At 35.9% G+C, this 14,153-nt stretch overlaps 1 protein-coding gene across 5 annotated transcripts in view; it reads right to left on the bottom strand.

The window, feature by feature from the left end:
- PHTF2 (putative homeodomain transcription factor 2) overlaps positions 1-14,153 on the bottom strand; it is a 160,279-nt gene that overhangs the window by 23,649 nt on the left and 122,477 nt on the right. For all 5 annotated transcript variants that reach the window (XM_007982399.3, XM_073009189.1, XM_073009186.1 and 2 more), the window contains 3 exons: positions 12,620-12,812; positions 10,315-10,470; positions 3,601-3,819 (listed from right to left, as the gene is read on the bottom strand). In XM_007982399.3, coding sequence (XP_007980590.1) covers positions 3,601-3,819; positions 10,315-10,470; positions 12,620-12,812 — 568 coding nt within the window. The remainder of the gene's footprint in view (positions 1-3,600; positions 3,820-10,314; positions 10,471-12,619; positions 12,813-14,153) is intronic.

The following is a 14,153-nucleotide window of genomic DNA, read 5'->3' on the forward strand; positions in this document are numbered from 1 at the left end:
CTCTCCTGTCCCTTGAATAGCAACTATTTATTGAGCACTTACTCCGTGTGACTTTGGGCACATTACTCAACTCTGAGCAATGTAAAATGAAAATAAACTACATTACCAAAGGTTATGAAGGTTAAATACATGAGATACTGCAGCTAGATTACTTTGCACAGTGTGTGGCATAAGTAAATGCTTATTAAATGTCAGATATAGTAACAACTACATTCCAGAAAACATCACATAGCTGTGTAGAATAGGCAACTACAAATTCATGGTTTCAGATTCCAGCTGGACCCTCAACAATGTGGCAAGGTGGCATGATTGTTTTGATGTGTTCATTGGCTTGAATACACACACACACACACTGTCTCTCTCTCCACCCCCCCCGCCCCCACCCTTTCTCCCTCCCTCCCTGTCTCCTTCCTCCATTCTCCACAAATGTTAACTTAAAGCCCTCACCACCATCCAAAAGCCTCCTCTTGTATCATCTCCCTTATTGCCAGTAGATCCCTTGGACTCTTGCACTCCACAGAAAAGAGATCATCAGGCAATAACTCTCTTACCATCTTGCTTGTTGCATGCACTCATCCTTATTCTCCTATCTCAGCAGAGAATGTTTTCCTCTTCCTGTCAAATGCTAAGCTTCCTGATTATGATTCCCCTCCAGAATCCTAAGAAACGTCATTCCACCAGTCAACATTTTCTCCTGTACCTCTTTGATTCTTCCCTACCGGTTTTCCCCTGTGTATATCAATGTTTTCAAATATCTCATATATTAGGGAGTAAACACCAAAACACTCAGCTCAATTTCCCTTCTAATTACCACTTGGTTTTTTCTAAACATTCATAGCCATCCTTTTTATATTTTATTTTTGAGACAGAATCTCGCTCCATCACTCAGGCTGGAGTGCGATGGCACAATCTCAACTCACTGCAACCCCTGCCTCCCAGGTTCAAGTGATTCTCATGCCTCAGCCTCCAGAGTAGCTGGGATTACAGGTGCCTGCCACTATGCCCGGCTAATTTTTGTATTTTTAGTAGAGACAGGGTTATTTAAAGTAATGGCAGCTTGCCTTTTTCATTCAAAATTATATTCAAAAACACTTATTCATGTTGATCTATGCAGCCGAGTTCATTCCATTTCACTGCTGTATACTGTTTTATCACACACCATTATTTATTAATTCCACTACTATTGGCTATTATATTTTCAACTTTCACTATCACGCACAATACAATGATAGTGCCTATATTCTAAAGTGGAATGAAAGGGTCTTAGAATATACAGAACTTCAGCTTTACTATATAATGACAAACTGCTCTCCAAAGTAGCTGTACAAACAAACATCAGTATTAGAGTTCTCTCTTCACATTCTTGCCAACATTGTAATTTATCAGGTTTTAAATTTTGACAATTTGATCAATATTAAATAGTATCTAATTGTTCTAATTACATTTCCCCAATTAATAGCAAGGCTGACCATCTTCCCTTATATTTTATTAGTCATCAGGGGAGTTGTCTTTTCACATCCTTTTATTTTTCTATTGAGTCATTTGTCTTTTACTTATTCATCTGTAGGAGTTCTTTATGTCCCGTATGTAGTAACACTCTGATAGTTAATGTACTGGAAATATCTTCTCCCAGCCTGTGGCTCATCTTTTAACATGCCCAAAGTTTTAAATCTTAAGATATTCAAATTTATCTCTCCATTTTTGTTTGTGCTTTTTATAACTTATTTTTAAAAATTCTTCTCTAATCTGAAGTAACAAATATTTTTCTCCTGTATTTTCTTCTAAATGTTTTAAAGTTTTGCTTTTCTAAATGCTTTAGAAACTATTTGGAATAAATTTTCATGTGTATAATCATTTGACTCACAACCATATAGTCCGTTCTTTTTCTACTGATTTGTGATGCCACTTAATGTCACGTATTAGTGATCCATTATAAACACAGGTCTATTTCTGGGTTTTCTATTCTATTCCATTGGTATATATGTTTATGTATCTATATCATACTATCTTAAGAGTATTAAATTTAAAGTAAATTTTTATATCCAGTAGGGAAAGATTCCTGTTGTTCTTCAAAACTGTTTTTGCTATTCTTGATATTTTGCTTTTTAATATGGACTTTAAATCAGTCTAACTCCAACCAAAACCAGACGGAGGTAAAGAGACAAGAGCTCTCTTATTTCTACTATGTAAGGATACAAGGATAAGATAGCTGTTGTAAACCAGGAAGAGAACCTTTACCAAGAACCAATCATGTTGGCACCCTGATCTTGGACTTCTAGGCTCCAGAACTGTGAGAAATAAATGTTTGTTGTTTAAGCCACCCAGCCTCTGGTATTGTTATAGCAGAAGGTTCTTTGATGGCTATGCGTTACCCTTTTATCAGATTTAAAGTTCTCTTTTTTTGTCTCTAGTTTTCTGACTTGACTTGGTTTTATTGACAGGATTAGATAAAGAGTTGGATAAGAGAGATAAGGGGAAGCCCAGTGAGAATTTTAAATGACCACCAAGTTTCTAGACTAGTGGGTAGATGAATGGAGATGTCATTCACCAAAATTCTGAATGGAATAAGAAAAACAGATTTATGAGGGAGAACTGGCTAAATCTGAGGTATTGGTGGGACACTCAAATAAAGATATCCTATGCTCTCCTCACATGTGGCTATTTAGCATTTGAAATGTGGCTAGTACGGCTGGGCAGGGTGGCTCACGCCTGTAATCCCAGCACTTTGGGAGACCGAGGTGGGAGAATCACTTGAGGTCAGGAGTTCGAGACCAGCCTGGCCAACATGGTGAAAGCCTGTCGCTACTAAAAATACAAAAATTAGCTGGGTGTGGTGGTGGGCGCCTGTGATCCCTGCTACTCAGGATGCTGAGGCAGAAGAATCGCTGGAACCTGGGAAGCAAAGGTTGAAGTGAGTTGAGATTGTGCCATTGTACTCCAGCCTGGGTGACAAGAGTGAGACTCCATCTCAAAGAAAAAAAAAAAAAGAAATGTGGCTAGTCCAAAATGAGATGTGCTCTAAGTGTTTACACTGGATTTTGAAGATTTAGTATTAAAAATCTAAAATATTTCATTAATATTTTTCATATTAGTTATATGTTAAAGTGATATTTTGAATATAATGGACTAAATAAAACATATTAGAATTTCCCCTTTAAAAAAATTTAATGAGGCTACTAGAAAATTTAAAATTATATATCTGACTCTCATAATATTTCCATTGGATAGCATTACTATGGGCACTTGGAGATACAAATTTGATATTCATGAGATGTAGATTTGTGAATATAATCCTATAGGTGGAGTTTAGACCAAGGTGTACATGCATCTGGCCACAAAGTATGTTGAGTAAGAAAGTACTAATGCACCTAACACACGATTTGACTTACAAAACTTTACCAATCAGGAACATACATAACCACAATGTAAATACTGAGATTCTATGTTTTGATGAAGCCAGACCACAGCTCACACAAAAAGAAAAAAAATTACAGAAATATAAGCTTGAATGTAAGCTTTTTCTTCACCTCTGTAAAATTTGAACATAAATTCAAAGGAGCTTGACTGATAGCTCCACATAAGCCAAAACCATAAACCAACCTGATGAAAAGGGTCGTCTCTATATTCTTTTTTCACACATGGATTAATTTGAGGATTTTCCACATCTGTCTCACTGGTACAAGACGAATGGCATTCTGCACAATGTAACAAGTCTTCCCATAACACATCTTCTGTTTCAGATTCTGGCCTTGCACTCTCAGAATCCTGTCTGGAACTTGAACAGCGAGAGCTGCAACTAGTACCCGATTTAGGGGCATCCTGAAATCAAGATATTCTTTGACATTAATACAATTTATGTACCCTTTCCAACTCAAAGGATTCTATCAGAACCCGTATATTGATACTTTTTGCTAAAACAACAAATACACCCTCAAAAGACAGTGAGAGAGCAAAACATTACAAAATATATTAGTTTTTATTCAGTAACAAAAAACCCTCACATCAAAATTTATTTGATTTCATATTTCAGCTCAGATATTACTTTGCATACAAGGGTTGTATTTATTTTCTCTTAAATTTTATATGAAGTTCACAACTCAGATAGGCACAGAGAGTAGTCTAAGTGCAAATGGTCCGCACGGTGAACATTAACTGACTTTAATTGATGTTATTAATGGCGATACCATTGGTCTTCCATATCCATGCATTCCACATCTGCAGATAAAATACAATATTCCTGAGATGCAGAACCCACAGTTTTGGAGAACTGGAGGGCGAGGGCTGACTTTATGTGTCATCAGGTTCCACAGGGCTGACTGTGAGACTTGAGAATCCTCGGATTTTGGTATTTGTAGAAGGGCAGGATATCCACCAATCCCACGTGGATACCAAGGAATGACTGTATTTTCTTGTTCTAGTTTTCTTTTTTTTTAAGCAAGAATGGATTTATCTACTGTTTTTGTTTTGCAAATGGAAGTGAAATCAACATAAAATTGGTATCTAAACCAAGAAGGAAATTGCCAATTCATGTTCTTGAGATAATCTGTGGTATAAAAGTAAAAAACTAAAACAAGTTAAATAATTTCTAATCAGTTTACTTTATCCTGGGAGTATGTAATGTACAAAATAAAAATGAGTAAAATTTTGATTTAAATTAATTAAAAAGAACTTTTACTGAATAAATCATGGTCATAGCCATCCTTATAGTCAGGTAAGTTCAAATTCTTTTGTTTTTTTTTTTCTGCTGTCCTCTGTGACTAGATTTGTCATGTATCTTTAAAATGCATTATATTCCTTTGTCTTTCCTGTGCTATCACTGTGTTCAGACTATCATTTATACCTTCATTGCCATAAGCACCTCCTAATTGATCTTTGCCTAAAAGGCCTTCCTCTTCTTTCCAGATTAACCTTCCTAAAGCACAGCTGTTCTTTGACTCCTCTAGTCGAAATCTTTCCTTGGCTTCTCACTGCTCCCCTGGATAAAGTTCTCACTCCTTCATCTAGCATGTTCATCTTCATATGTGCTAATTTTTTACCATGTCTTCCACTACATACCACAACCTTTTTCTCCAGTGACAGTAGGCTACTCCTGAGTCCCTAAGCATGGCTTGTTCTTTGCTTTGATTATGTTCTACCCTAGGCCTTAATTATGCTCCTACCTCTTATCATTAATCCTGCACTCCTTTAAAAAGCTGTTAAAAATTAAATGAGCATGGGAACTTTGAATACAAACCTGGCACAAAGCAGGGGCTCAACAAATGCTACCTTAAAGCCACCTACCTAGAGTGATCACTTTGTCCCTGAAGTGAGTTATTATTATTATTATTATTATTATTATTATTATTATTATTTTGAGACAGAGGCTCACTCTGTCGCCCAGGGTGGAGTACAGTGACATGTAATCTCCACTCACCACAACTTCCACCTCTCGGGTTCAAGTGATTCTCCTGCCTCAGCCTCCCGAGTAGCTGGGGTTACAGATGCATGCCGCTGCAACTGGCTAATTTTTGTATTTTTAGTAGAGATGGGGTTTCACCATGTTGGCCAGGCTGGTCTTGACTTCAGGTGATCCACCCACCTTGGCCTCCGAAAGTACAGAGATTACAGGCGTGAGCCATCAAGCCCGGCCTGAAGTGAGTTATTATTTATATTCATTTGACAATAAATTTTGCACTGCTTTCCAGAATCAATCTCTCTCTCTCTATATATATACACACATATATGTGTGTATATATACACATATATACACACATATATGTGTGTATATATACACATATATACACACATATATGTGTGTATATATACACATATATACACACATATATGTGTATATATACACATATATACACACATATATGTATATATATACGCATATATACACACATATGTATATATATACACACTTTTTTTTTTTTTTTTTGAGATGGAGTCACTCTGTCACCCAGGCTGGAGTGCAGCGGCACAATCTCAGCTCACTGCAACCTCTACCTCCTGGGTTCAAGCAATTCTCCTGCCTCAGCCTCCTGAGTAACTAGGACTACAGGAGCCCGCCACCACACCAGGCTAATTTTTGTATTTCAGTAGAGATGGGGTTTTACCATGTCGGCCAGAATGGTCTGGAACTCACGACCTCAAATGATCCACCCACCTCAGCCTCCCAAAGTGCAGGGATTACAGGGGTGAGCCATGGCACTGGCCTCTTTTTTTTGAAGCAGGACTACATGCATGTACCACCACGCCTGGCTAAATTTTGTGCTTCGTTTTTTTTCTTTTTGAGAGATGGGGTTTCGCCATGTTGCACAGGTGGGTCTCTAACTTCTGAGCTCAAGGGATCCGCCCACCTCAGTCTCCCAAAGTGCTGGAATTACAGGTGTGAGCCACCGCATGTGCGGCCAATATTGTCTGTCTTAATATTCATGTGTTTAATATTCTCAAATAGATTGCAAATCTCAATACACTACAAGTCCACAAAAGACGGATTTTTTTTTTTTTTTTTTTGGCCATCTCCTTACCACAGGTAACAAAATACCTCGAGTGAATGAGGTACAATATTAATAATTAATCTACTGATATTAGAATGGGGATTATGAATCTACAGTGTGTTAATAGAGTGTTTGTGGGAGAAGGGCTGTTTGTTTAGAAAGAAGTAAAAAGAAAAACTTTTAAAAGAGAAGAAAATGATTAATAAGTAAAAACAAAATAAATATAGAAAGAAAAAGAAGACAAATATCACTCTGCTTTGTTTTATAAACAGCACTCCAAAAATATTTCAGGTTCTCTAATGTCACCAGTTTTCATTAGCAAGGCACAGAAAGCATTAAGCTTTTAATAATTGCTAATTTAAAATTTGTGATAAAGATAGTTTATTATCTATAACTTCTGATGCAGACTTGCTAATCAGATTTGGAAATAGTAACAGGATTAAAGGCCTGATGACTTTAACTGAAACTAATTAATGATTACCTGATTAAGAAAATATATATAATTCTTTAGAAGTGTTTTTTGCCAAATGCAGATTAATAAGTGGGCTTTTTTGAGATGGAATCTTACCCTGTCGCCAGGCTGGAGGGCAGTGGCGTGATCTTGGCTTACTGCAACCTCTGCCTCCTGGGTTCAAGCGATTCTCCTGCCACAGCCTCCCAAGTAGCTGGGACTACAGGCGCGTGCCACCACAGTCAGCTAATTTTTGTATTTTTTGTAGAGATGGGGTTTTACCATGTTGGCCAGGATGGTCTTGATCTCTTGACCTCGTGATCCGCCCGCCTCAGCCTCCCAAAGTGCTGGGATTACAGGCGTGAGCACCGCACCTGGCCAAGTGGGTCATTTTATACATTTAAAAATCTGGCTGGGAGCAGTGGCTCACCCCTATAATCCCAGCACTTTGGGAGGTCCGGGTGGGTGGATCAAGACCAGCCTAGCCAACATGGCGAAACCCCATTAAAATACAAAAATTAGCTGAGGCAGGAGAATCACTTGAACCTGTGAGGCAGAGGTTGCAGTGAGCCGAGATCACGCTACTGCACTCCAGCCTGGGCTAGGAGAGTGAAACTCCGTTTCAAAACAAACAAACAAACAAAAAAAAACCTAAAAACTATTGCCTATAATTGTCTTCATTTCAAACAGAATTTTACCTACAATATTTGTGTGATTAATAGTGAATATTACTACAAATTGCCAAATAAAGTCTAAAAAAAGAAAATTTGAGAATTGAACAGTACAAAATAAAACACATTTGTTTTGGTTTGTACTGCTCATCATTTCAAATCTTGAGACGCCCAAACCGAACATATAATCAAATTTAGAGAACACACAGTATTTATTTGAAGGGAATATGAACTTAAAACATAAATGTTTCATGGGGGGGTGGAAGAAAAATTGTTTTAAAAAACTCAGAAGTTAAATAATTTTCCCAAGGTCATTTAAATAGTCTAACTCTAAGCCCACGGTTTCTTCATTATGCTTCTCATCAAATGTTACCTTTCTGAGATGAAAAGCTAACCTACAATTGGGAGTAAAAATTGAACAATATTTGTAGAGTTGAACAAAGCAAGACAGAGTAGGAAACAGAAGAAACACTTAAAAGAAGCTGTCAGTTCCCTAGGAAGCCTCCTGCATCCCAGATAACCAAGTAACTCCTCCCAACAGAACACTGGAAGAAGTCAACTGGATATAGTAGAGAGTAGAAAAAGGCAAAAAACGGGAATTAAATGAAAGTCTACACATTATATGACAAGATTCCCACCTCATCCCCGGTTCCTTTGGTGCCAAACACCAGAGCAGCCTGTTGTATTACCTACTACCGCCATCCCACTAGAAGACTGGATGATTCTTCCCTAAAAAATACATGCCCCTAAAAAGTTTATCTATAGATATCGCCATCTGGGAGGCTTACAACGAATGGCTAGGTTCCTGACCCATTATCTTACAATAAAGCCCACTAATCCCATCCATGCACAAAATACTTCCCCAAAGAATTTTCTTTTTCATTTTGTTTTTCGTTTATCATTGGAATACTTTTATAAAGAAAAACTAAAGTTCAAACTACTCTATCTTTGGCTCCCAAGTCTTTCTGAAAAGACCTTAGTAGTCTTTGATAGCTTCCTTGCTCTGTCTCATATTGTAAGAGGTTCCACGGTCATTTTGTGTATTTCCTGCAACAAACAACAACCAGGAATCAGTCACTTCTTCAAGAAGTTGTTTTGTTTTTGTTTTGTTTTGTTTACTTAGTGATAAATGGCACAATCTAGGTGCTAGAGATGCTTGCTCATTTGTGTTTGGGTGGGTCCAAATGATTTTTTCATACCTCATTCTTAAAGAAAAAACATTACTAGTAATTTGAAGAGAGTACAGTAATTTATAAAATAAATTTAAATTTATAAATAAAAATGCAAAAGAGCACTACAAATCTTCTGTTTCCATTTTATTTATTCAAAGGAGGCTTTATTTTGCTTTTTTTAGAAAAGCCCTTTAAAGCTGGTTTAAGAGTAAGAATTTTTGAGAACTGAATGCAGCTTTTAAAATACCACCTAGTCTACATTCTTCACTTTATAGATGAAGAATTTTATAGCCATATTTTATATTCATGTAATTTCTTATATCATTAAAAAAGATGTGAATCAACCAATGCTTACTATCAGCCTTACTTAGCTGGAAATCAAGATTTTAAGCAACTTTTTAATTTAAAAGTTAAAATTAATAGCTTGAATAATGTTCTGCCCTTCAAGAACCTCAATTGTTTAAAATACAGTTGCAAACCAACAAGAGCAAAGATCATGGAGTAAGAAAAATACCTCTACTGCCAAATAATTTATTCTGGGAGAGAGGTCAAACAGCCCTCCAGCTCCCTTGCAGCACCAACTGACTTCTAACAGTACATACAGTAAGACAAAATTTTACAAGCTTGGTTATCTGGTTTAGGAACAAGGGACACTACATCAAATGACGTGGGTGAAGAGGCAATGGAGCAGACACACCGGCATTAGGGTCTGTCTAATGGCAACCACTGGGAAAAGAAACAAAACCACAATCACCAGAAAGATTAACCAGAGACACAACCACAAAGCAGAGGGTGCCAAGAATAGTAACTCTTCTAATCTTAATACTCTGAAGGCAATCATATTCCAGCACAACGTAACATGTGTTTTTTTTTACAAGTTTAACCCAAAACCATCAAGGAAAAAAATACTAACATAGCTCAAAAAGAGTAAAAGGTAATGTTTATAAAAAAGTGATAAACAGTGTAATTTATTTGCCTTAAAGCCAAATGTTCTACCCTCAGATTAGAAACTGAAAATACAACTGAATGAAATTCTTTAAATAATTTTAAGCTCAAGAGATATGATATAGTTGAAAAGAGTTTAGAGACAATAAAGATTAATAAGGAAAAAGGGAAACAAAGAAAAAAGAACTGAATTTTGCAGTATGGGGACTTAATAACTGGTGACAGCAACGTGAAGGAAGTTACTTAAAATAATAACTTTGCTATGATCAAATGTATAAAGCCTTTAAAATTGTAGAAAAGTGAACATAGGAGTGTGCAGATTCTCTCTCCAGAATGATCTTCTTTAAAAGCAAACAACAAGCAATGTATGAGTCTTCAAAGATAATACAAAGTGAGCTGAAATATGTGGCTATCAATACATGTGCAATACATAAACATAAAACTGCTATTTTATAAATCCAGATCACACAACAATAAATATTGATAATAATGTGAAATATTTATTTCAACAATTTTTAATTGTTGAAAGAAGTTATAAATTAGTAACATATAAAATAGATATGTATGTATATACTTAAGGACAAAGTATATACCTCATTAGGGTAATGTTTCTTATAATGGTGTGACTTTCTATTCCGAAGAACGCTTTCAGAAGTCCTGTCCACATGACGACGTAATGAGTATCCTGTTTCAGGACCTTCCTCACTGGAGACTTCATCAGAGACATTTGTTACTTTCCTTTGGGTATCCTAAGTGGGGAGTACACAAAGAGGATTATAGGTAATTTCTAACCAACCTTTTAGCTTTTAAACTATGAAATTTGAAATTACACATACATATATACACATAACTTCAAAATATCCTCAACTACCACAAAGTAACTAATTAGTATTACCTGATTTTCTGAAAAAATATCTTAAATCAGTGACTATACTTTTAAAGCATTTTTACTTTTAAAAGTACTTCAATAGCCATTTGTCAAATATTATCCCATAATATTTCTGTTCATAAAAGGATTTGAAACAGTTTCCAAAAATAAGAAATAAGCCAGGCACAGTGGCTCAAGCCTGTAATCCCAGCACTTTGGGAGGCTGAGGTGGGAGGACTGTTTGAGGCCAGGGGTTCGAGACCAGCTTGGGCAACAGAGCGAAACTCGGTCTCTTAAAAAAAATAAAAATAAAAAATCAGCCAGGCATAGCAGTGCACACCTGTACTCCTAGCTATTCGGGAGAGTGAGGTGAGAGGATCACTTGAGCACAGGAGTTTTAGGCTGCAATGAGCTATAATCGCACCACTGAACTCCAGCCTGGGCAACGTAGTGAGACCATGTCTCAAAAAACAAACAAACAAACAAAAAGAAATATAAACAGGAGAAAAGCAGAACAGAGATCACTTAAAAGAACGTGAAAGAATATATTATACTATTTTTTCAAACTGGAAAAGCCATCAATTGTAAGACCCACCACTAATTTAATAATGGTTTATAGGACAAGAGGAAGTAAATAGCAACTGCATGTGTGCACATGTCAGACAACATTCTACACACATCAATGTGTAAAAGATATCCAGAGTTTAGAAATTATGAAATTAAATGACTCTAAAGCATACATTTTATTGATATTTTCATGTTCCTCATACAACTTTACTGTGTAATATTAATACAAGCCTGAAAACGTGTTTGAAAGCTGTATGACTGAAAATTTATCTGCTGAATGATAACAGTGATGAGAGGCTCACATCATCAGAGCTAAATGCTGAAAAAAATCTAAAATCAGAGTAAGGGACTACATTCATTGCAGGCCCATGCTGTACTATGGTTACTGGTACTGAAAATACATGAACGTTCAAGTAGTAACATATACTTTACCCAAAATTAGAGAATCCTCTTTTCTTTATTTTCCTCAACACAATATATTCATGCTCACATTCCCAAATGTAACAGAGGTAACATCTTTTAATTTGACTCTCTATTTTTTATAGTAACAGCTTCTAAAGAATAAACTGTTCAACCAAAAAAAATTCAGTGAAGCAAAGAAATAGAGACATCACATTAAGCTTTGTTGCAATAAAACCAGAGTCTCTCTATTTTGGAAAAGTAAAAAAATAATTGTTCTCTTTAACAAATATGTCCCCAGTAAGATTTTTTCCAGATTAAAAACAAAACAAAAGAAAACAAAACAGATATGTTGACACCACAGGTAATGAATGCAGGAAAAACAAGGTATCTTCTTATAGAGAACATGAATGGAAAACTGGTTTCCTAGTTCAGCTTTCTGAATTATTACATGTTCCACTTAGTGTAAATTCTTACACACATAGAAGTAGGGAAAGAAAAAGGCTTAACAAACAACAACTATAAGTTATAAAATGCTTTTAACGTTTTGGGGCTAGCCACAGTGGCTCATGCCTATAATCCCAGAACTTTGGAAGGCTGAGGTGGGTGGATTGCTTGAGTCCAAAAGTTCGAGACCAGTGTGGGCAACATGGCTAAGCCCTGTCTCTACGAAAAAAAAAAAAAAAAATTAGCTGGGCATGGTGGCACATGCCTGTAGTTCTAGCTACTCAGGAGGCTACGGCGGGAAGATCATTTGTGCCTGGGAGGCTGAGGCTGCTGTGAGCCAAGATCACACCATCTCACTCCAGCCTGGATAACAGAGTTAAGACCTTGTCTCAAAAAAAACATTTTGGAAAAACTGAAGCCATCAATTCAGAAGGTGTCAGATTATATCGTCAATCAAGTTTAATCACAACACTTTATCTCATTTACAGTTTCGTGTTACAAAGGCTCACAGAATTAATTCTGGAGAAAATAGTTCAAGGGCAACTACTATATCTAAGTCACTTCACATTAGCTAATATAAAATCACACAGGCAAACTATTTTAAAAATCACACGTACTTTGCTAGGACCATCCCTGGAACGCAGTATTCCTGCGTTCCAGGCTGTCTCTTCTGGTTGAATAGTTTCACACTGAGGTTCACGGTTTTGTATTCCATCTTCACTGCTTTTAACAGTCTTTTTCCCATCAAGGGATACATAGCCATTGTCAGTTTCAGTTGATTTATCAATTGAATTCTTTGCTTTCTTCGATCTAAAAATTAAAATATGCAGGAGAATGTTTGGACTTAGCTTATTTTGGATAGGTTACTGATAGCAATTATAATCTGTTAATAACTACATCAGATAGCTACGTCTCTAAATTTTAATGACCATCCCATTTGTATAATAAATAATTTAGAAATATATCTAACAGCTAGAATAAACATGTAAATTAATGTCTCCTATTTCAGCTTACTTCAAAGGTTTTGAGGTCTTACAGACAACAATTCTAGGAGACATGCCCTAACTTATCAAAAAATTCTTAGTAAATCAAATGGTCTTTGAACAAAATCTAGAAACAAAATTTTGCCCATTTCTGGTTAAAAACATATTTTGAAGTTTATTTAAAAAATGATCTGTCAGGTTAAGTTGCAATTCATGGTTTAACTTAGTTTGATAAATTCATTTTAGTACACAACTCATTTTAATATACAATGAAGACACAGGTCTTTTGTAACATAAAAAGATATAAAAAAAGGAAAATTTTAAATAAGTTTCTAAATAATATAAGAAGTGAAAAAGAACAACACAAAGAAAATAAAAGAGTAATCTCTTTCACCCACTGAAATAATCTCTGGAAAAGATATTAGTAATCATGCAGCTTATAAATATCTAAAGGGCTAGAATTGAGGATATTTATAAGAATAAATTTTTTTCAACATACAAAATATAACATGGGAAATAAGATGTTTTTTACTAACAGGCAAACACTTGAGTCCTCTTCAAAGACTACAGCGGGTGAAAGAACAGTTATTCAAAGGAAATGGTTAGTAGAAATATGAAGTTAGTCCCACACAAAATTAAAATGTGCTCAATGCAGATTAAGTCTATCATAAAACATTTTTAAAGCAATTATATTTAAATAAATTCCCTTGAATTTTTGTTGGAGGTATCAGTTTTGAAAGTAAGGAAAAATAAAAATAGTATATTGCCTTCAGTTAGGTCAAAAACCAAAAGTTTTTTTAAAATGCACACATACCAAAAAACCCCACATTAGTTTTAACACTAAGTTACTCAGTTCTATTGGAATCTGTATTTTAGAACTGAGCAGGACCTTAAAACTCACCTATTCTAAACGCTCATTTTGGAAACAAGGAACAAGAACCAGTCTAAGTGACTTATTTAAGGTGACGCAGCCAGTTAGAAGCAAGGCTTGCACTAGAGTACAGACCTTCTGACTATTAAGTTAATTATATTCTCCATACTACCTCAAACTGCCCACTCTCCGGGAAACTGCCTGTTAGGATTTCTTAACACACTCATCAACTTAGAAAGTTTCCGTCTTATGCAAACTGGCCCCTTTCCTTCCTTGTCCTTCTTCTGCAAGGTTCCA

This window comes from Chlorocebus sabaeus, chromosome 21, assembly GCF_047675955.1.
Source record: "Chlorocebus sabaeus isolate Y175 chromosome 21, mChlSab1.0.hap1, whole genome shotgun sequence".
In the NCBI taxonomy this organism is placed as follows: Eukaryota; Metazoa; Chordata; class Mammalia; order Primates; family Cercopithecidae; genus Chlorocebus; species Chlorocebus sabaeus.